Below are 23,772 nucleotides of genomic sequence, written 5' to 3' on the forward strand. Positions count from 1 at the left end.
ACCTAGATTTAAAGCGGGTTCTGGACCGAATTCATTTTGAATCTGTTTTAGCACGTCTGGTATTACCGCCATAGACGGAACACCATGTGTTTTTGTGTAAATGGAAGCAAAGACTGTACCCCAAGTGTCGCAGTCCTCCACATGTGGTGCGATTCCCATAGGAAGGCAGATGGTCAAGATTCTGTGTTTCTCAATAGGGGTAGTATCAGGAAATACTGCCTCTATTTGAGTGATTTTCTGGGCTAACCAGAAAGGAATTTGTTCCCGTTTTACGGGTGTTTTACCAAGACATGACTGTATGTTCTGTGGTATAATTTTATTTGTGTTCCCCTGATGAGGGGTCAGCTGGTGTGAATTAACAGCTGGCTGGACTGTTGCAGTCCGTATTACATATTGGACTAATTGCCTATGTATTTTTATTAATGTGTTTAGCTGTGCTAACAGCTCTTCTTTTGACATTCTTGCAATGTCAGGATGTGGTGTGTAGCTGGCTAGAACCGGCCACGTGGCTCCTGGTCTGCCTAGAGGACCGAGCCTAGTTATGTGATTATTGTGTTTTAGGGCGCCATTAAACCAGAGCAGGTGCTCTTGAAATTTAAGTGGAATTTCAACCTCCTCGAAAGGGGCGTACTCATCCGGAGGTTCCTCTATTTTGTAATAGTGAAACTCTTGTGTTATAGCGTTTACCGCTGGAAAGTTTATCCATGAATAGAATACCTCTGTCTGCCGATACTCGTGAGCCTCTATCACGAAAATTACTGTACCACCTTGAGGTGGCAGTCCGTTTTCTATAAGTTTTAAAGTTATAGATCTTCTTAACTGGACCGGGATGATGATAGCATCCGGGTCTGCTTGTTCCGGACCTTGCTGAGTCGCATCTACTGCGGCCCCAGAGGTTCCATTTTCTACTGACATTTCAAAAAATGCAGGTTTGCAGAGTAGGTCTCCAAGGAGACAAAGATTAGATGCACAATATTTTGGAACACTGTATCCTTCAACGTTGAATAAACCGGAGCTTTACATAGGAATCTCTTCCTACTAAGGTCGGGCGGATTTTAACCTTTCACCCACTCCAGACGTCTATTGGAGTATTTACGGGTGAAAGGGGTGTGAAATATGCACGACTGAGTTACTCTACAAGTCTTACGTTAGTTTATCGCCTTACCAAACGTTGGGCGCCATGTAGTGTAGTTCCTAGTTTCCCACTAGGCCCTGCGCATTGGAATAACATAAACAGTAGTATCGACGTGGAACTGCGGATATTCCAGGCCTCCACTGACTATGCTAAACTTAATTGGGTTGTGTTACCAACTAGCTCAGAGGTCACTGGAAACTTTCTTCTCTGCATAGGAAGTGATCAGCTTCCCTGGCACAGACAAGAAGGGATTCAGTTTTCCAACAACCGTGCAACATGACAACTTTGCTCCTCAGATCAAGAGTCGATCTCTAGGGTCGTGTGAAACAATAGACATAGATTTCACTCAGTCAGTCTAGTGCAGTTTACTTTCACAATATGTAGAGAATAGAGAGACGGGCGTGTATCAATAAAGGGTAACATTTATTGAACAGTCTTTCTTCTCATACAAGAGAAATGTATTGCCACAATTGCAATAACTGTTATTATAAAAAGTACGTACAGTAAGATAAGAATTGCGAAATAGAACTGTAAAAGCATTGATATGGTTTCTTAGCCATACAATGGTTTAAAAGCAATAAAACATATATACAGTCATATATACATTAGGCTAACATACTCAACTGGTGCTTCTAACTAAGCCTACCCCGGTGTGCCTGACCTAAGCCTAACACGTGAGAAGGGGGAGTAAGTAAGTAGCTTAAGTTAAGTTGGTTTTGCCAAGGTCTGTTTCAAGAATTCTCTTCTAAGGGTTTAGTCAACACCATACCTCTGAATAGAATGATGGAGGATTGGTATCTCCTTCAGGGGTCTCTCTCGATATCCCAGTCACCTGCGAGGGTAAACCGGAAGCGCCGGGACTGGATTTCTCTGCACGAGAAAGGCAGCGGCTTCTCTCAGCGCGTCGGGAGGAAGGAGGGGTGACAGCGTCCGCGGGCAGCTGGGCTGGATGTCTTCGCAGAGGACGGCTGCACGGCTCCTCAAGCGTACTGAACCACAGTTCGCGCTGTAGCGGCGATAATGGTAATCAGTAGCTTCACCACCACAGGATAGCAGGCTGCAGCGACAGAGTGCTAGTTTTTACCAACACTGGTCATGCAGGCAGCTGGCATCAGCAACAGTAGCTCTCGCTCAGCAGCAGCTAGCTTCGCTCTCACATTGCTTAAGGCAACGTTGGTAATATTTATACCTGACAGGTGCCGGGTTTGACGCAAGTTTGCTGGACATAAGACGTCAATTAAAGATGTCACTAGGAAGTGGCAGCTATCAGTTGCTCATTAGAGTTCTATTACTAATCAAAACATAGCAAGCGGGGATTTCCAGGTTTGCTAAGTTTTTATCTTGTTGAAGAACTCGGAGTGTTATCTAGGAATATCAGATAGTGACTGCTGCTCTGTCATTGCACTAATTGGTCGCAAAGGAAGTAGCAGAGAGTCATGCTGGAATGTGGCTCTGTGGCTTTGCTCGTGTGAGGCCAGAGATGACTTTTCAGAAAATCGTACTTGAACGGTTATGCCAATATAGGGAATAAATGGATTTATAGCCGAATAGGGGCATAAGGTCACAGTATCGATCAGGAACCTAGATAAGCACATGACACAGGAGGACAGCTTTGCGGCCTACTTAGAATGGATGCACAGGGAGGGTCGCTCAGTAGCAGCTGCAAGCAGGCATAGGGCGGCGGTCTCCTTCTTTGCGCAGGCTAAGGGCATGCGAGACCCCACTAACACTTTTATGGTGCGCAAGGCCTTGAGGGGTTGGCGCCGTTTACAGGGTCACCCTGCAGATAAAAGAAGGCCCATCGGGCTAGCACGGCTGACAGCTTTATTGGTGGCACTTCACAGTGTCTGTAGCTCGGAGTGGGAGGTACTTCTGTTCAAAGCTGCTTTTTCCCTGGCTTTCTATGGGGCTCTGAGAATTGGCGAGTTGGTGGCAGCGTCCAAACATGATCAGCAGGGCGACCTACAAGGGGCCTGTGTGAAGATCAGGGAGGACACCATGTGGGTGACAATTCAGAAATCCAAAACAGACCAGGAGTCACGGGGTCACACGATAGTGCTCCACCGAGCCCAAACCATTCCTTGCTGTCCGGTTGCTCATGTGGAAATCTTCCATAAACAGCGAGGGGGCACGGCGGGAGGCGCACTGTTCTGTCACGCCGACGGTACCCCCTTGACCAGGTACCAGTTTAGAAGGGTCTTTGAACTGACGGTCAGACAGGCAGGTCTTGATCCCAAGGAATTTGGCACTCACTCGTTTAGGATTGGGGCAGCAACTGAGGCAGTGGCAAGGGGCCTCCCGGTTAAAAATGTGAAGGAAATTGGGAGATGGTCCTCTGAATGCTATAAACGATATGTGCGAATTGACATGCTGTGACAGGACGGTGCTCACGCTCGGTTTGTTTTTGGTTTTTTGCAGTTTCTCAGACCTGTGACGCAGGGGAGGAACTCGCCACCTGGCATCAACGACCTACGCCATCACGGAACAAGCATCGGGATCAACACAAGGAAATGGTTTGGATCGTGGGTCACTCGTATGTGAGGCGTGCTGAATGTGTTTTTCTTTCAGGAGACCGTAAAAAAAGGGCCGCGCAAAAGGGGTTTGACATTTCATTCTTTGGGAGAGGGGGTCTATGTCTCAACCAGTTCAGGAACTTCTTCCAGGGACTCTTAGCTCAGCAGCCCGCCCCCCCGTCAGTGGTGATACTTCACCTGGGGGAGAATGATTTGGCCAAGTTGGGGAGACGCATCCTTATTGAGGAGATCATCTCCACTGCGGGGTGGGTGGCCAGGACTTGCCCGGGTTGTACGGTAGTATGGTCGCAACTTATCCCTCGGTGGCAGTGGCGAGGGGGGGACTCGGTTAGGGCGTTGAATCACTCGGTAAAGAGGATCAACACACAGTTGGACAAACTATTTCGGGCCCCCCGGTTGCAGACGATTCCACATGGGTGTATCTGGGGCGAACAGTATTACCTAGGGGATGGAGTACACTTGACTGAGGCGGGGAATGTTTTGTGGTCTAACAATCTCTGGGCCTGGTTAGAGGGATTTGCTAAACAAGCTTGCTCCTGATTGCGGTTGGGGTAGGGGGAGGCCAGATCGTCGGTTAACAATGCTGGCCTGTGGCGGTAAGGTCATGACCGGTGAGCAGCTATTTTAAGGTCTGAGGGGGCGGGCATCATCCTAGCGAGGTTCCCGCCCAGGGGGAGGGGCCACTGGCCACTCTTAGAACTTCAGGGGCAAGGTAACTGGTGCTTCAAAGGGGCGCGGGTTGGAGTAGTCATGCTTTCCTTAGGCTGGTAGCCACCCCGCGCGCATACTTATGACGTCACCGGATGGCGCAGAGTAAGGGCCCTCCTTTAGTGGGTAAATGGAGTTCACGGCGTAGACTGGGTAGCTACCAGGCCCGGCTGCTCATGCGCACATCTCTAGGTGAGGCGCAGCTAGTAGGACCTAACACCGGTTAGCGACCTTGCCATATGGCCAGAAATGTAGTATACAAAAATCAAGTTGAGGATGTTAGACTCGGTTAGGAAACAATCTGTATTAGAGTTTCTGTTAAGGTTAGCCTCTCAAACTTGTTGACAATATTGTATCTAATGTTCTGTTGATTTTTGTATAAATTGTTGACCATGCAATTAAAAAACCTTTTTTAATTTCATATCTTAATAAATACGGCCGGGGGGTCTTGCGACCTCCCGCCTTCCAAAGATAACCAGGTCTCATGTTCATGTGTCAGGTGTCGGTGTGGTCAGATGGGGGGGGGGTGGCAGCCAGTCGCTGACCATGTTGTGAAACATATGTTAATTTAACCAAGCAAGCAGTTCCAATTTAGAATGCTGGAATGTACACAGGAGAGTTACTGGCAGGGAGCTAGAGAGCTACCAGTAGCTCAAGAGCTTCTTGGAGAAGCCTGGCCTAACCTGATTAATGAGCATTGTTGTCCATCTCGGCCAGGTGGGTCTGATCACAGGTGTGAAATTACCACATTGCAAGGCAATATGCTAGTGGCGTCTAGCATCCTTTTACCCTCCAATGAAATTACAGCGTTGACTCCATATCCCACTATTAGCTACTCAACACATCCCACTTGTATCTGAGAAGCAGGGGAGAGGGTAAGAGAAAGGTGGTGTGTAAATTACAGAAAGTAATCAGAGTGGTTAAGGCTGAATATTTTCTCGGGTGAATTTACAATAACTGGCGCATCCCTGCATATCAGCAGGGATGTTCCAGTTATTGTGCGCCATGCCTCTGCCACCATTTACAATGCGGAGCACCATGGGGCAAAAACGGCAAAGACGCGTCACGCATCCGTGCCGAAAAAGCGGCGCATTGCTGGAGTTGATTCGCAAGCGCGACGCAGCTCCAACAATGCTCTGGGGGGCCCTATTCTTACAGTGCTGCGTCAATCCTTATGCCTGCTTCAAGCAGGCGCAGGGTTTTTGATGCATCATGGGCCCAAAAGTGACTGAGTGAAATCTTGTGGATTTCACTCAGCCACTTTTAGGAGGCGTTCCTGCCCCCCCCCGCACACCCCTCCCCCCCGGTCCCTTTCCCGCGCAGGAACAATCTCTTCCAGCATAGGGCTTTACACCGTATGGCCGAGATACCCGCCACCCCCTCTCAACACAATCAATCCCCAAAAGGAGGGAAACCGGAAACAGTTCTTGAAGTTTTTGGAAGTGGGATGGAGTGACCATCCCGGCCGTATTTATTAAAACAAAATTAAAACATTAAACGTTTCATGTTATGTACAATTTCATTACCATATTACGATGTTTGGCTAACCTTAACAGATTCTCTAATACAGAGGTTCTCCTAGCCGAACTAGCATCCTACAAAACATTTCTTGACATATTGAAATTGTACAACCTAACGTTTAAGGGCCAACGGCAAGATCATAACCGGTGTCAAGATCCCTAACCAGACTTACCCCTCCCACTTGGGCTGGGCGACAGCACGGAGGCGTACCTCAAGTGCAACTATTCCCAATTTCCCTTGACTTGACGGGGGCACCTAAAGACTCGACGCCAGTTAAAGGTCGTTCGAATACTCGTGTGAGGTATCTAGAAGGTACCGTAGACCTTATCCCAACCCCACACTACTTACCGCATCTGCCGTCGCAGATGTCACTGGCCCCGGGAAATTCCCCAGGAGGGGGCTGTAACCCCTCCTACAAAGGAAGGGGCCTTGACCGCCTTTCCCTTACTTCCGGCGACCCATCCTTAGAAGGGACCGCCTCCCCATTGAGGGGCCAATGGCCACCTCTCCCGAGCGCTCCCATCCGTGTTGGGTGACGCCCACTCATAGGGATCTACTAATTAGTGCTCACCGATCATGACCTTACCGCCTACCAAAATAAATACGACAGTGCAAATTAACCTACGAATACATTGGCCACTATGACCGAAAGAGCATGCATTAAAATTCAACATTAAACTGAATATCTTTAATGGCAAACATACTCAAAACAACCATTCTTTATTAACTCATCAACATGGCACTACAACTTGTATATGAAAACCGAAGCAAAAATTAATCAACTTTATTATACACAACTGGCTGTCTTCAGGGGCTGGTGGGTGGGTCAAAATTGGCTCTTCGTTCTGTCCCGAGCTCACGTGCAGCGAGGAGGTGCACCTTCAGAGCACAAGAACAAGAGGATGTCTTCTGGTCTTGCGTCCCTTTTTATCCATCTTCAGGGCGGGCGTATACCCGCCCCTGCCTGCCCCGAGGGCGTGGCTGGCTGCGTCGGTGTCTAGGCCAGCCCACTCTAGGGCGGGAACGAGCGCGCCCCAGCTACGCCGCTTCGGGCATACCAGCTGAGGCGCGCCTCCCGCCCAAAAATGGCTTCCCGGGGGGATCGAGGCACTCGGCCATACGTTCGGGGGGACCGAGTTGGTCGCCCCTTTCCATATGGCCGAGATACCCGCCACCCCCTCTCAACACAATCAATCCCCAAAAGGAGGGAAACCGGAAACAGTTCTTGAAGTTTTTGGAAGTGGGATGGAGTGACCATCCCGGCCGTATTTATTAAAACAAAATTAAAACATTAAACGTTTCATGTTATGTACAATTTCATTACCATATTACGATGTTTGGCTAACCTTAACAGATTCTCTAATACAGAGGTTCTCCTAGCCGAACTAGCATCCTACAAAACATTTCTTGACATATTGAAATTGTACAACCTAACGTTTAAGGGCCAACGGCAAGATCATAACCGGTGTCAAGATCCCTAACCAGACTTACCCCTCCCACTTGGGCTGGGCGACAGCACGGAGGCGTACCTCAAGTGCAACTATTCCCAATTTCCCTTGACTTGACGGGGGCACCTAAAGACTCGACGCCAGTTAAAGGTCGTTCGAATACTCGTGTGAGGTATCTAGAAGGTACCGTAGACCTTATCCCAACCCCACACTACTTACCGCATCTGCCGTCGCAGATGTCACTGGCCCCGGGAAATTCCCCAGGAGGGGGCTGTAACCCCTCCTACAAAGGAAGGGGCCTTGACCGCCTTTCCCTTACTTCCGGCGACCCATCCTTAGAAGGGACCGCCTCCCCATTGAGGGGCCAATGGTCACCTCTCCCGAGCGCTCCCATCCGTGTTGGGTGACGCCCACTCATAGGGATCTACTAATTAGTGCTCACCGATCATGACCTTACCGCCACAGGCCCGGATAGTTGACCGGCTATCCGGGCCCCCCACAAAACTCCTAGCTAAAGGTCATGTTCCAACGTTTTTAACCATGCTAAGAAGTCTCCTATGAGTAACTCATTTCCCACCCGAGACAAATGCACACCATCCCCTAGATACATACTGTCATCATTAATACAACCGTGCGAGATAGAATGCAATGTCCTGGAACGAAACAACCTACTCACTTTGTTATTAAGTTTTCTAACAGAATGGTTCAAAGCAGGGATCGAAACAGCCCCCCGCCACACTTTTCGTGGGATCATATGAGACCACGCAATTATGCACCCCGGAACTTTCCTCGCCAACCAACTTACAGTGGAAAGCATTGCCTCCAGGAGAAGTCGTCTACCGGTGGTGACCAAATCATTGCCCCCTAAATGTACTATGACTATAGACGGCGGTGACCTCGTCCGCCCTAACAAACCCTGAAAGAATGCCTGAAACTGGTCAATACAGAGACCGCCCCTTCCGTAGAAGGACATTCTGTACCCGTATTCCCCAGCTACGTGAATCATGTCACCTGCTTCGAATACGTCAGCGGCACGCCTCACGTATGAGTGGCCCACGACCCACACCTCCTTTCTCACAGCCGGTGATGTCTGACCGCTGGCCTGGTGTTGGGTCGACTGCATAGTCCGCCCCGCCTCGAAGGCTTGCGTAACTGAAAACCAAACAAAAGACAAGAAGCGTGAGTACATTATTACAGCTTCACAACATGTGCAACCGCACATACCTCTTATAACAATTGGAGGACCAACGCCCCACTCGTTTTACTTGTTCCACATTAAGACCCCTGGCTGTAGCTTCAGTGGCAGCCCCTATCCGAAAGGAATGGGTCCCAAACTCACCCGGGTCCAAGCCCGCTGCAGTAATTGACATGGCGAGCACCCGCTGAAACTGAAACCTCGTCAGTGGGGTGGCGTCCGCGTGTCTCAACAATGTCCCCCCCATGATGCCACCCTTTGTGCTAGGTAATCTTCTAAACACTTCACCGGACACATGGGAGACCCTGAAATCCTGCGAATGACTATGCAGTCACCCACCCCACCTTGATCGGTTTTTGACTTGACAAAGGATACAGTCATCGTCTCACCCCTGATCTGAACGTGTTCCCGGCACAAACCCCCCACCACATCCCGCTTGTTCCTTGCTACCAGCTCACTTATCCTCATTGCCCCGTGAAATGCAAGCGTAAAAGCAGCTCGGAACAAACAGGCCTCGAACTGAGACGAGCATGTGGCGGGGAGTGTGGCCAGCAACTGGGACAACCTATCCAGACCTATCGGGCGCCTCTCATCTACTTTGCGACCCTCAAGGCGTTGCCACCCACGCAGCGCTTTCTGTACCACAAAAGACGCTGTCGGGTCCTGGATATTATGCGCCCTGGCAACAAAGGAAATGGCAGCACGATGCCTCTGGGCTGTAGCCACCGACTTCCCAGCCTTACGCAAGGACATCAGAAAATGTACTACCCAATCCTCATGCCCCCAAAGCCCCCCTCTCTCAGTCCCCAAAAAGGCTAAATAAGCCCGAAACGCCCCTTCGTATGCCTTCCTCGTCCTTGGTGCTAGACTCTCTCCCACGAGGTAACGAAGTTCGGGGCACCGAGAGACCAGAGAGCTTCGGGAAAGGGTGCTGGCTCTGGGTCCGCTGATGGAAGGAAACCCAAGAAAGCCTGCATTTGAAAACGAGACAGTGCATCAGCAGCCTGATTCATCACCCCTGGGACATGTTTTGCTCTGAATACCACGTTCAGTTGCATACACAGTAAGACAATTTCTTTAAGCAGCCTTAAAATCATTTTGCAACGTGCTGCCTGACTATTGATGCATTCTACAACGGTCATATTGTCAGACCAAAATATGACAGAGTGATTTTTGAATCCATCGGGCCAGGTTCTGAGGGCCACCAAAATGGGAAACAGTTCAAGGAAAGCAATATTGCTCGTCAGCCCCTCTTCATGCCACCATGTTGGCCACCTTTGTGCCGACCATTTTGTGCCGAAGATGGCGCCGAAACCCATGCTTCCCGCTGAATCTGTCCATAGACCAAGCTCTTCAGAGGACAAGGCCGGTTTGTTCCAGACGACTCGACCATTGAAATCCGCCAAAAATGCTAACCAAATACGCATGTCTTGGCGGACCTCTGCCGATAATCTCGTGCGATGATGACCCTCTCTTAGGCCAACCATCGCCTGGGCAATTGAACGGGAGAAGGGGCGGGCCATCGGGATCACCCTTAGGGCAAAATTCAACTTCCCCACCAATTGCTGCAATTGATGCAGCGTAACTTTAGATGCAATAATACACATTTGCAGGGCTGCCCTGAATTTCGACACTTTGGCAGCTGGTAAACGAAAACAACCCTCAGTAGAGTCCAACTCGATCCCGAGAAACTCGAGGCAAGTCGTGGGACCCACCGTTTTACCTGGTGCCAATGGCACGCCAAATTGATTCATTAAAACACAAAATTCAGTCAAGGCCCGGGCACATTCATCATCCCCAGCGGCCCCAAGGAACAGAAAGTCATCGAGGTAATGCATCACATTCCGAAAACCCGTTTTCTTCGTGTAAACCCATTGTAGAAAACTACTGAATTTCTCGAAATATGCACAAGATATAGAGCACCCCATCGGCATACACCTATCCATGTAATACGAACCTTGAAACATGAATCCCAAAAGACGTTGGTCTTCCGGGTATACCGGGAGCAAACGGAACGCTGACTCGATATCTGATTTCGCCATCGGCGTCCCGGGCCCCAGGCGATTCAAAATGGCTACGGCCTCATCGAATGATGCGTACCGCACCGAACATATCTCTGGATCAATTGCGTCGTTTACAGAAAGGCCATGAGGCGCTGATAAATTGTGAATCAATCGAAACTCACCTGGGTCCTTCTTGGGGACCACCCCTAAAGGAGAACAAACAAAATTCTGCACCGGGGGAACACTAAACGGGCCGGCAACCCGACCTCGGGTAACCTCTTTCCGGATCTTATCCTGTACTACAGTCGTATGCTGCAAGACGGAAAGTTGGTTTTTGCACGTCCCGATACCCTGAAAGTCCCCCACCGGGATGCGGAAACCGTATGAAAAACCGTTTCGTAGCACCCCAGCGGAAGTACGATCCGGGTATTCGCTGAGCCAGGGAATCATTGCCAGGGTATCAATCGGGGTTGGTAAAGGCGCCCCTCGGACTATATTAGACCTGTTTGGCGCCTCCTCTACCCCCATTTTCACCCGATTTGGCTCTGCACGAGGACTCAGGATGGGGTGCCCCACAACCACTACATTCGTGTTTGAATTTACAAGATCCCGGGGGCCTAGTACATTTACTTCTGTTGAAATTGAAACAGAAACCCCTCTTCCCTGTAATTCCGGCGGGTCTCGGATAATCGTCTGTACCCGTACCCGACCGAAAGGGCGTCCCCCCATTTTGGCGGGAGGACTCACCAACAGAACTCCCCACCAACGGCACTTTCAACATCCCCGACTCTTTCATTTTATTCCATGTCAAAGAATCGTAACAGTCCCAGGTTAAACTTTTGTTATGCTCCATCGCTTTCCTGAAAAGGTTGTCATAACAGAACCATTGGTTACCTTGGTGCGATGTCGAGTACCCCATAATCCGTGACTGATATACTGGAAATTCAGGGAGCAATTCAGGCCTACGTTCCCCCAAAATTGACGTAAAAATTCCCCAAGCATTACCCCAGTTGCCAATATTCTCATTCACTTTAAAGGCGGCCATTTTTGCGCGCCAAACACTTGGGTGCATCAGATCCTTTTGGCCCTTAACAGTTTCCACCTCATAATGATCAACGAGCAAGGAGAAAATGTTTACGTATTCCCCCGCCCAAATCTTTTCCTTTATTGCCAAAGGAACATGTTGCCCCAACTTTTCTCTACGAGAGGGTGTTGACTCATCCCTTGCGATCGGCAATGGCCGCTTACCTGCACCGGACGCTGCCTCCGCCACTCGTGGCTTGTCTATCACCGCATCCGACGCGGGCACCTTGGCTGTATCACGCTTCTCGCGCAACTGTTTAATGAGTGCTTGCGCTTCGGCAGCCGTGGCGCCCTCGCTGCTGTCCCCCAACCACGCCGCTAACTGTGCCGCCAACTCGGGAGGCATATCTTCAGTGGATGTCGGGGTGACTACTACGGGGATCGGATTCCCCTCCTTCGGTACCGGGGCCGGTACCGGGGCTGGCGCCTCGAGCGGGGAACAGGGAACCGGGACGTCTCCCCCGACCGGCCCCCTTCTCGGCCTCTTTGGCTTCCCTCCGGCCGGTGGACGCCCCGATCCCTCCTCACCGTCTCGCTCCGCCAACCGTTTCTTAATTTCGGACATGTCCTTCATGAGGGCCCGAACCAACTGGTCAGTCGACATTCTCTTCGCGCCTTTCTTGGGCATTTTTCCAGACGAAGTATCTAGAAGACAAAAAGAGGGATTAAAACGCTCAAAATTGGCTCTTCGTTCTGTCCCGAGCTCACGTGCAGCGAGGAGGTGCAGCTTCAGAGCACAAGAACAAGAGGATGTCTTCTGGTCTTGCGTCCCTTTTTATCCATCTTCAGGGCGGGCGTATACCCGCCCCTGCCTGCCCCGAGGGCGTGGCTGGCTGCGTCGGTGTCTAGGCCAGCCCACTCTAGGGCGGGAACGAGCGCGCCCCAGCTACGCCGCTTCGGGCATACCAGCTGAGGCGCGCCTCCCGCCCAAAAATGGCTTCCCGGGGGGATCGAGGCACTCGGCCATACGTTCGGGGGGACCGAGTTGGTCGCCCCTTTCCATGACGCATCTCCCAGATGCGTCACGTTGTAAGTACCCCGCACCATGGCGCATTTTTTACGCCCCCGCTGCGGGCTTGTAAATCTGCCCCTCTGTTTCTATTAATTTGTTATTGGTCTCTGTGGCAAGGGGTACTTAAGGTCGAGCCAGAGGTCATCTGCTACCTTTGACTACTCCTAATTGCCTTCAGATCAACAGTAAATTAAACCTACGTGCGCCTTCATCACAATGTGAGTTCTCTTTCATTCTACAATAAACCGACCTTAATCCGTGCTATTGATTCCTTTCAACGCTCTTTCTTTGTTATAGCTCAGGCGGAATTTTGACAGAAGTGCTTCGCTTGAGGAATGGTTTCTCTTTTTTAACAGAAAAAGTCGCAAACAGCCACAGCGTATTCCTAGGTGACCGTCGAAAAGGTAAAGACGAGTAAAAGGCATGCCCCGTGGTGCTTTCATCTGCTCTTCCGCGTCAGTAATGACCCAGACATCTCGATCTGACACAGCATGGGAGCGCTGTCGCTGGAAAACACAGCCGCACTCTGTGGTGCACGCACATGTTCTGCCGTCAAGGGGAAAGTGATCGTTTATTTCCTAAGATACGCTTATTTACAAGCCAAAAAAAAAAAGTGATGCGCCGGCGGCGCAAGTGTCTTATAAATAAGCCCCAGAGTCTGATGAAATCTCCGCCTCTGGTCTTCGTTATTTTTTGAGAGATCATTCTTTTTTATTGAATTCTTAAAACCTCTGCTAAACCTCTTTTCTTAAACTGGTCTGAGTGTGTCTCGTGTATCGTATTTAACACTGAACAGGCTTTTCTCATGAAAGCTCAGAAACGCTTCTACACAGAAAGGCTTTGTTAGTTCTGAGCTTTGTACGATATTAGCTCGAGAAATGTGTTCTAAGGATGTGATTAGCCTACTTTGACCCCCTCACGATATTTTACATTTTGGTCACTCATATTCAGGCCTGTATTTTGGGGTCAGCCATGTGACTTCTCCACTCCGGTGCACGTCTTCATCCTAATTCAAATGAAGCCTAATGAAAAACAGGCCTGTTCATTCAAACATAGACATACCAGATTTTTGAATAAAACTTAATGAAAAGATCATGCATAATTAAAAGCACATGCATAAAAGTATTCCGATGCCCATTGCGATAGGAAGAAGCCACTGCAGACCAAGCAGACCTGGTAAAAATAATCCGTTCAATCAACGTCTTCAATTCTACTAATCTGAAATGTCTACCAGCATGTCGATATGAACGTGGACATGCAAGTACCTACCGTATAGTGTGTTTGTTAACTTTTGAAGTGAAATAAACATGAAGATTTTCATTTTCTTGTGGGTGGTGTCTAGTGATAAAGCACTTGTAAACTTGTATAAATCTCCTAAAGCTGTAAATAGGTTTAACACGATTTTGTGACCAGTTTAGAATGTGTACTATCATACGCTGGATGACTCCCAAAAAGTGGTGGATGTCCCTTCCACACTATTTAGAGCTTATAGGACCTGTATGCACTTTGAATATGGCAGAATGGACATCTGACACTTTTTGGTGAATGTACTGCATCCATTAAACTCTACATAAGTCCCTTTCTTTCTAAACTATACTTGCACCACACACACAATTTTTATTTTTAATACAATTAGCCAAGAGAAAAATAATTCACTTGGCTTTGGACAACAATGAATAGGAACATATAAATGTTAAGGGCCCGCCAAAGCTGTAGTCAGACCGCCCGGCAGATTAGGAAATTCCTCCTGTCTGGCAGACTTTGTTTTTAACGTTCGCAAGGCAGTGCCCTGAATATGGGCACAGCAGTTGGAACTGAAAAGTCCATGCCGTGCAGGAGCTGGTGTGCATTCATACAGGGTGGCACATCTTTGCCCCCCTGTGTGCATCCACAGAGTGTGAGGCACCTGGGGGACACTGTGGGGCCCCTTTTTTTGTTTCCTCTCCACTACGGTTTTCTAGGTGGTGGAACTACCATGAAAACCGTGGTGGGGAGGAAACTTTTATTATGCTTGGTGGGGCCGCGGCAGTCTCACCAAGCATACTACTGTCTCCTGTCCCCGCAAGCCTGCCAGGGAATGGCAGCTACCTGGCAGCTGTGCAGGGCGGTGGCTTTCCTACTGCCCATATCATATTAGGGCAGTAGGAAGACTGCCACCGCTGCCCCCTGCGAGTCTGGAATTCCATGGACCACCAGACTAGTAATCAGGGCCTTATGACACAAGATGTTCATCTATCTTGACTGGCCTCTGGCTGTAGGACACTATCTAAATGTTGATGCCAATTGTCAAAGAATGATGGACCGATGAAAAGACCACATAGGTGTTAATTACCCCATGTGGCTAAGGCCTCAAGCTCTGAAACACATGTGGGCGCTTACATCTTTCTTCTTTGCCGACCAATGCCTTTTCTTTGATGTAGCAGGATAGGGTGAAGTCAGGCGGGATAGACCCCTAAGAGGAAATAAAGACTTGTGCCAAGTTTAAGTTGACATGAAGCACAATGCACAGTTTATGATTTTAGTAGGGTTACAAACAACATTTCACAGGAATTGGACATTGTAGTAAAACAGATGAGGGGAAGTGGGGCAGCCATGCTAAGGAAAAAGCTAATTTGGGCATTTTAATGCTTGAAAATTGCACCATCTAAGGGAATTGTGGATTCATTTTTGTTACCTTTAGGATTATATGTACGCTACCATTGGTAACCAGTGCTAAAGTGCTTGTGCTCACTCCATAAAACATGGTAAATTTGGCTTACGCCTGATTGGCATATTTTAATACACTCATAAGTCCCTACTAAAGTGGTATACAATAAACCCAAGGCCAGTAAATTAAATGCTGCTAGTGGACCTGCAGCACATATTGTGCCACCGACTTAAGCAGCCTCTTGTCTTAGGCCAGCCGTTGCTGCCTGTGAACAGCTTTAAACTATCCATTTGACCTGGCAAACTAAGGCCTTTGCACGCCTTAAAACTCCCTTTTTAATACATTTAAATCATCCAGGGTAGGCCCTGAACAGCCCATTGGGCAGAGTGATGTGTATTTAAAAGCTGGGACATGTACTTTTCAAGTTTTACATGTTCTCGCAGTGAAAAATGCACACATTTGTTTTTCAGTACAATGAGGCCTGCTGCTCCCATAGGAAAACATTGTGTTACCTTGTTATATATAATAGGTGATAACTTTGTTTGAGACTAGGCAGAAATGTCATGCCTAAGGGCTGATTACGATGTCGGTCGGAAAGCCTCTGACCACCGGTCAGAGGCTTTCTAACCAACATCGCTTTCAATCCTGACCACTTAATTACAATTTACGCGGTCGGAAGTGAAACTGGCCAGTCATTCAGTCTGGATTCCGAGGGGCTCAAGGAGCCCATCGGCCAGTAGGAGACCGTCGCTTAATCCCAATAAGACGGTGTTTCTGCCGTTGGGATAATGATGTAAGTTTCCATCCGGCTTGCCGTGCTGGCCTTTATGACATGAAAAAGGCGGTTGGAAAGAGACTTTGGAGGTCCCTAGCAAGGCCCCCATGCCTCTTTAGCCTACAGTTGTGACCCGGGTGGCACCTATGGTGCCCCATCTGTCAATCCCTGCACAGTGTGGGAGACACCTTGAGGTGTGTGTTACTGCGTGCAGGGATTTACACACACTCTAATTTCTCTATCGGAGCTTGTGCTACTGTCAGTCTTCAGCCATAGCACAATCTCCCATAGAGAAATTGGAGTATGCGACTGCATCATAATCTTGCAGTTGGGACAACCGACCAGAGGTCGGTCAGTCCTGAATCCACAATAGTGTCGGTCAGTGGCAACTCTGACCGACATCGTAATTGGCCCCTTAGTGTCTAAGGAATTTGTTATAATTAGCTGTCTGCTTGTAGAATATGGAGTGCATGACATCACAGATTGTGGTGTAGCATTCCAGTTGGAAGGGATTCAGTTAAAGAGCAGAACTTGGTGGTGGTTGTATTCAATAATGCTGCACTTGAAAAACTAGAAGATCTGGACCTTTTAACACTGGCAACGAGGGAAAAGCTTGATTGGGTACAAGCACTCACAATGATCAATTCCCCTGTGAATCCATATTCGGAATTTGGACTAAGTCAGACTATAACAGAACTATCAGCAATTCTCGGCAAGAAACTGTTTTATGAAAGAAACTGTCAACACTTCTATATTGACGGAGGAGATGAACAATGTATGTATTTTCTTTTGTACTTTCTGGATTTGAACGTACTCTTAAATGCTCCGGTGTCGCTCGCACTTTCACGTGATCAGTTTTCATTAGAATTTGCTGCACGTGCTGGCTCGAGAAAGGCTGGCTCGAGAGGAGCATTCCGACTGCACGTGTTGATTTGAGAGGAGTATTCCGACGGAGTATTCCGACTTCATCACGCTGACCCTGAGGCTTGAATACACGTCAGATCACGCAGCGTCCAACGTTTTGACAACACGGCGGCCATCTTTGTTAAGTTCAGAAGATTTTTTTAGTCAGAAGCTTCATATTTTCAGTACGACTGTAACGGGCGATTTCCTCAATGAAACTGACTGATTAAATCAGCTCTGTTAAACGCATCTACCAACCATACAGTGAGGATTTCTCTTCATTTTTCTTGTACATCATCTTCATTTTTACATCATTTTGTTGGAAGGAAACTTTATTGTACTGTAAAGAAAGGAAAATTGAACATCATTTTCTCAGTTGTATGTACTGGATATTCAACTAACAATGGCCACAGCTACTAGTATGTCACAACCTCCACCATTTCTCTCTGAAGAAGGAGAGCCAATTCTTCTTTGGAAGAAGTGGAGGAATATGTTTGATTCTTATATAGTAGCCATTGGGGGTGAAAAGTTTTCAGCCTTTAGGAAACAGGCAATTTTGTTACATAATTTGGGTGTTGAGGCCAGAAACACTTATGACAGTATGGACCTTATACTAGTAGGCGGTGGGGATGGTGAGCCTGCAGACGTATATGAGATGTCCATGATTATATTGGAATGTTATTTTGGTCCCAGAATTAATGTTGTTCTAGAACGACACAGGTTTTTTACACGAGTACAAGGTCCTGCTGAACGTGTGGGAACTTATGTTGCTTCTCTCAAAACACAGGCACGTACTTGTGAGTTTGGAGAGCTATCTGATTCTCTAGTGAGGGATCAACTTGTTAGATGTACAAACTGTTCAAGAGTTCAGTAAATGCTCTTATCTAAAAATCCTACTTTATCTGAAGCTGTTACCATTGTGCAAGGCATGGAAAATACTTCCTCTTGGGTTAAAGAAATAAGGAAGAATCAGGAGGATGGTATTCGAACTTCTAATGAAGACAAGAAAAAAAAACAAGATAGTGTACATACGTTGGGAGATGGTGACATTAGTGAGGAGTTTCCTGATGGCATTCCTAAAGTGTCTGTGAATACCAAAAATAAGATTGTACCAAAGAACTCCTAGTCTCAGAGGAGCTTTGCTGACAGTCAAGCAACTGGCAGAGATGCTCCACCATCCAATGAATGTGATACTCGTCAGAAACGCTCTTCTGTTCGTCAAAAAATGCGATGTTATAGATGTGGTAGTTTCTCACATTACTCAAGTTTTCCCAACTTTTATGCAAGAGACAATATATGCAATAATTGTGGTATCAAAGAGCATTATGCTCGTGTTTGCAAGTCATCCAGGAGAAAGGATGTGAATGAAGATGTTTCGGATGTTATTCGCACTGTAGTAGTGTCAAATATAGCTTTTGTGACATTGGTGTGGATAGTAATGTATTTAAACTTATGGCAGATTCAGGATCTCCATTCACCTTGATTGGTAACAAAAATTGGGATGAGATTGTGGGATTGGAAAATGTGACACTTTTACCTCCTGACATTGCTCCTGAAAGTTATGGAGGATCCCAAATTGATGTTCTGGGGTATGTGGTAGCACAAATCACATTCAAAGGAAGGGAAACGGTTTGAAAGGTATATGTAGCTGTGAGGAGAGACAATCTCCTGGGTTGGAGACACCAACGTGATTTAGGGATAATTCTTAATCCGGGTGCTAAGAATCCTCAAGAACAAGTTATGTTGATGGAAGAATTGGTTGGTAATCCCCAACCTGTATCGGTTGATACTGTGAGTTATACAAACAAATATTTTAAAGATTATCCTGATGTGTTCTCAGATAATCTTGGTTGTTTGAAAGGGTTCGAGCACAAAATCATTCTTAAGAAATCAGCATAACCTTGTATCCACAAAGTGCGGAGAGTGCCAAATATGATGGTTGAGCCATTGAAATTGGAGATTGAGAGATTGTTAAAATTGGCTGTGATTGAAGAGATTGAGGCTTCTGAATGGTTGACTCCAGTGGTTTTGGCGCCCAAGGATGGTGGTAAGTCCATGAGAATGTGTGTGGACTTGCACAAATTAAACAAATGGATCTGGGTAGATCAACAGCCTCTCCCAAACATTTCTGAGTTCATTAGTTTGCTGAATGGAGCTAAAATTTTTAGTGTGCTAGATCTTTCGGCAGCGTATCATCAAATTGTACTTCACAAAGACTCATGGCATTCAACATCCTTTGTTACTCCTCTGGGGGCATATCAGTTCCTGAGGATGCCTTTCGGGTTAGCCTCAGCGGCAGCCTGCTTTCAGAGAGTGATGAAGATGGTTCTAGGAAGTATACGCACTGTAATGTTTTTGTAATGTTTTTTCAAGATGACATCTTGGTTAATGGAAAGGATGAGAATGAGCATGAAGATGTGTTGAGATCTGTTTTGAGTAAATTGGGGGAGAGCGGACTTACTGTCAAAAGAGAAAAATGTCAAATTGGTCTAAATCTGTTACTTATCTTGGTCATGTGATCTCGGGGAATGGTATACAACCGAAGATGGAACTTGCGGAGAGCATTGTTAAAGCTCCTGCACCAGAAGACAAGGAGCAGACCAAATCCTTTCAAAGGTTTTGCAAGTTAAGTTGAACCCATTAGAGTTCTTTTAACAAAAGGTGTGCGGTTTGCATGGTTGATTGAATGTGAGAAAGCTTTTAATACTATAAAGTTGGAAATCGGAAAAATGCCAACTTTAGGTTACTTTGACTCGAAGTTGAAGACTATTCTGACAACTGATGCCAGCCTTAGAGGACTTGGAGCTGTCCTTTCTTAAGTAGTGAATGGAGAAGAAATAGTTGTAGCTTTCGCCTCCAGGGCTCTTAGAAATGCTGAAATAAATTACTCTTGTATTGAGAGGGAAGCATTGGGGTATTCTGAGCAGTACATCATTTTAAATTTTATTTGTGGGGGATTCCATTTGTTGTGAAGTCTGATCATCGTCCCCTTGTGCAAATTTTTTCATGTCATCTCAATGACCACATGACTCCTAGTCTAAAGAGATGGAGTGAGGGTTTATAAGAGTTTAATTTTTCTGTACAGTATGTTCCAGGTCAGAATAACAAGCCTGCAGATTGTTTGTCACGACTACCCATTGAGACTGAAGAAAAACTAGAGGATGTTGAAAGTGTGAACTGGGTGATGGAACCTTCTGTGTCTAAGGAGGAGTGGTTATCGTGTGTCAAGACAATCTAATGAGGGGTGACAGGATAAGTCCACCCAGTGAATTAAGAGATAGAGTTGTCAACCTGGCTCATGAAGGGCATTTGGGAAGAAGTCTTACCAAGGCACGAGTCAGAGAGAAGTATTGGTGGCCTGGCAGAGACCGGATGGTGGAGTCTGCAGTTAAGGATTGCCTTTTATGTTTTGTTAATGATGAATCTCGAACCACTAACAATTCTCCCCTTTCACCTGTGGAAGTTCCTGATGCAGATTGGACTAAAGTTGGTTTGGATATAGCTGGCCCTTTTGAGTTGATGCCTTCTCATGAGAGATTTGTAATTCTCTTGGTTGATTACAATTTAAAATGGGTAGTCTGGAAGTGCATGGGTGTTGTCAATTCAAAGTCTGTGATTGAGTTTTTAAAGGATGTATTTGTTTCAAAAGGGATTCCTAAGTACTTAGTTACGGACAACGGGGTACAATTTACTTCTAATGAGATGGATGTTTTTCTTAAGGATCTTGGTATTGTTCATCAAAAGACAGCTCTGTATTCTCCTCAGGCCAATGGTCTTACAGAGAAGATGAAAAGGGTTGTAAAGTGATGTGCTCAATGAGCATTGGAATCTAGAATCTCTTTGAGTTGTGTGTTGAGGGAAACTTGGTGGGCATATCGCACTGTTCCCAATGCTATTATGCAGAAGACTCCTTTTGAAGCCTTGAGGGGTAGGGTGGCGAATTCTAAACTGAACCCACTTCGGCTTCCTGTGAGAAATAGTGATGATGGTGTGACTGATGAGTTTAGGAAGAGGGACAAACTTGCTAAATATCAACAAAAGTATAAACAATGGTATGATGTCAGGATGGCAGTAAGAGTGAGGAAATGGAACTTGGGTGATCGTGTATTGGTGAAAAAGCCTAAGCATGGTCACAAGGGTGCCTCTAATTTCTGTGATCCTTTCATCATTACTGCAATTAAAAAAAATGTTGTAACCTTGGACAATGGTTGTACCTGGAACATGTCCAGATTGACAAAGTTTACAGAATCTAGTGATGGTACCGTGGTTACTCAGCATTTTGTTCCTCCAAATAAGAACTTGAACACCGGACATGTGAGCAGGCGGCACAGACATTTACCAGAGAAGCACAAAGATTATGTCCTGAATTGATGTATCTTTTCTCTTTAGTTCACTTAACATTTTTTTAGTTTATTGAGTTAATGTTTTTGATGCCTTGTTATTTATTTTATCAATTACTTTGTAAGGGGGATGTGTTGTAAATAGCTGTCTGCTTGTAGAATATGGAGTGCATGACATCACAGATTGTGGTGTAGCATTCCAGTTGGAAGGGATTCAGTTGAAGAGCAGAACTTGTTGGTGGTTGTATTCAATAAAGCTGCGCTTGAAAAACTAGAAGGTTATCAGAGTTGTAATTCAAAATCCTCTTTAATGGAAAAGTCAGATTTTATGTCACAATTCTGAAAATGCCACTTTTAGAAAGTTGTAAACAATGGAACCTGGATAGATATCCACGGAATCCAAGTGCACTACTATAAGGTTGCCTAATCCTAAGCGTACATTAAATTACATGCATCCAAATCAATCTAAAAAAATAGATGAATCAAATTGTGAACTAAATAAACTACAATTCAAAACATACGTATCAAATAACTCCAAAATGATCAAACATGGAGAATGATGAGGCGTGGAATCTGCTTTAATTCAGTCCATTGCAGCTACTCTTAAAAACAACACAATGATGCTTTTGTGTGGCTCACTGGTTAGAGGCGGCAGACCCGAGAGCAGAGGACGGCCCGGGACCAGGGTTCGATTCCCGGCGCGGCAGGTTTCTGGACCAGGGTCAGCGGACTCGATAATTCTCTCGCCTCGGTGCCCACTCTGATCAGCGATCACACTCGGCAACTCTGGGCATTAGCTTGCCTCATCTTCAGTAACGGCCCCACCAGACCGCCGGGGATGCCTGGTCTCACCCTGGAGATACCCATTAAGGGACCATCTCTCAGGGAAGCCAGGAAGGGTTTCGCAGCGGTCGAAGCGCCTTGGGACCCTACGGGTAAGTAGTGCGCTATATAAATGCCAATACATACATACATACATACATTTCTCAGCAATTCGAATCAGCGAAAATCCTCTTTTGCAATACAGTTCGGGCTGTATTGAGCCTTCGTCAGGAGAATCTATAACATGAATGGTAACATGAGTGTCTCAATCTCTCAATAATAACTCATACACTGTAAAGGTTGAAAGCATAGTGAAGAGCTCAACGGAGTCAGGTGATGAAGTGGCACTAAACATGACTACTACAAAGCGTCATGAGAAAAACCAGATTGATGTCGGTAAAAAAAGAAAAAAGAAACCATAGATCAAAAGGTCACCCATCGAGAAGTGCACTCACTGAAAAAATAAATAAATGTCCTTGCCGAAAAACGCTGTATGGATAACACTATAAACAAGCATTTACAATGCAACGGTTTCGCCTTTGCCAAAGTTAGAGCTATTAGCATTGTAAATGACAAATTGTTTATTTATGTGTTGGTTTTGAAAACAGATAAATAAATGGCATTGTCATTTACAATGTCAATAGCTTAATCTTTCATGAATAAAACTTTGTTTCTTTCCATTGGATTACTTTGATTGAATTGTCTGCAAAATTATTCTGCACATAGGAGTGCTCAAGAGCTCCACCTTACACCTGTGAGTTTTTTTGTAACATAATATATGTATCAAGTGTAAAATAGTCCCTCATACAGAAGATGAAACAAAAATACTCCTGTGGCTGATCCAAGATGTGTCTGATAATATTTCAAGCCAATGTCTGAAGGTTCTTGAACCAAAGAAGCCACAAGCAGAAGGGGGCTGAACCAAAGCCATAGGGAGTATGTATAGAATATATGTTCAGCATGAATGATAGAAGTGTCACTACACGTCATGCCCAATTAAAATGTATTCTGTATGTCAGTAGAACTTAATGGCCATGTACACCCCACTTGCTTTAGAGGAATCCTGACTACCTTTTCTACTGAAGTTACCACACCCATACAAAATCCTGTAAGACTTTCCGAATAGTCTATTGCGCGTTTTAAACAGCACCATGAGTTTTAATTGTTTTTTGAAGCAAGATATTCCCTATGATACTTCGGTCTATTTCTTAGGACCAATCGACCACTTTTCTTACTTTAAAGGCGCCCTGGAAGGCTGCCTGCTGCACATTCTGTTCACAAATTCTGACCACAGTGAAATCTTAAAGCTCTCTTTTCAATGGCCTCAAAAACATTTAAATGAAAACATGCCCGAGAGAAAGTTTGCAGGGGGTAGAGGGTGCTAAAATGATGACAAACAGATTTAGAGCCTTAATCCCCTGTGCACTTTAAATTGTTCGCAGGTGTGCCTAACACATCAATAATTAATCTGTTCCCTTCCAGCTGGCAGCAACAGACCAAAAGAGGGGCACGCGCGGCGCACTCAGGAAAAGCATGCAGCAGAACAGACTTGTATGACACATAAAACGTAAACACGCGAATAAAGACTAATTTTGGTTCCAAGAAGAAGCTTACCCTCATTAAAGGTGACGGCCTCGTGAAATTTA

The 23,772-nt window shown here is 46.4% G+C and overlaps 1 protein-coding gene across 1 annotated transcript in view; it reads left to right on the forward strand.

Moving 5' to 3' along the window:
• LOC147725476 (uncharacterized) overlaps nucleotides 1-18,090 on the forward strand; it is a 30,968-nt gene extending 12,878 nt beyond the window's left edge. The window contains exons 4-5 of the mRNA XM_086964456.1: nucleotides 12,937-13,043; nucleotides 17,873-18,090. Of these exons, the coding sequence (XP_086820582.1) occupies nucleotides 12,937-13,043; nucleotides 17,873-18,090 (325 nt within the window). The remainder of the gene's footprint in view (nucleotides 1-12,936; nucleotides 13,044-17,872) is intronic.
• Nucleotides 18,091-23,772: the final 5,682 nt, after the last annotated feature.

This window comes from Lissotriton vulgaris, chromosome 3_2 (genome assembly GCF_964263255.1).
Source record: "Lissotriton vulgaris chromosome 3_2, aLisVul1.2, whole genome shotgun sequence".
In the NCBI taxonomy this organism is placed as follows: Eukaryota; Metazoa; Chordata; class Amphibia; order Caudata; family Salamandridae; genus Lissotriton; species Lissotriton vulgaris.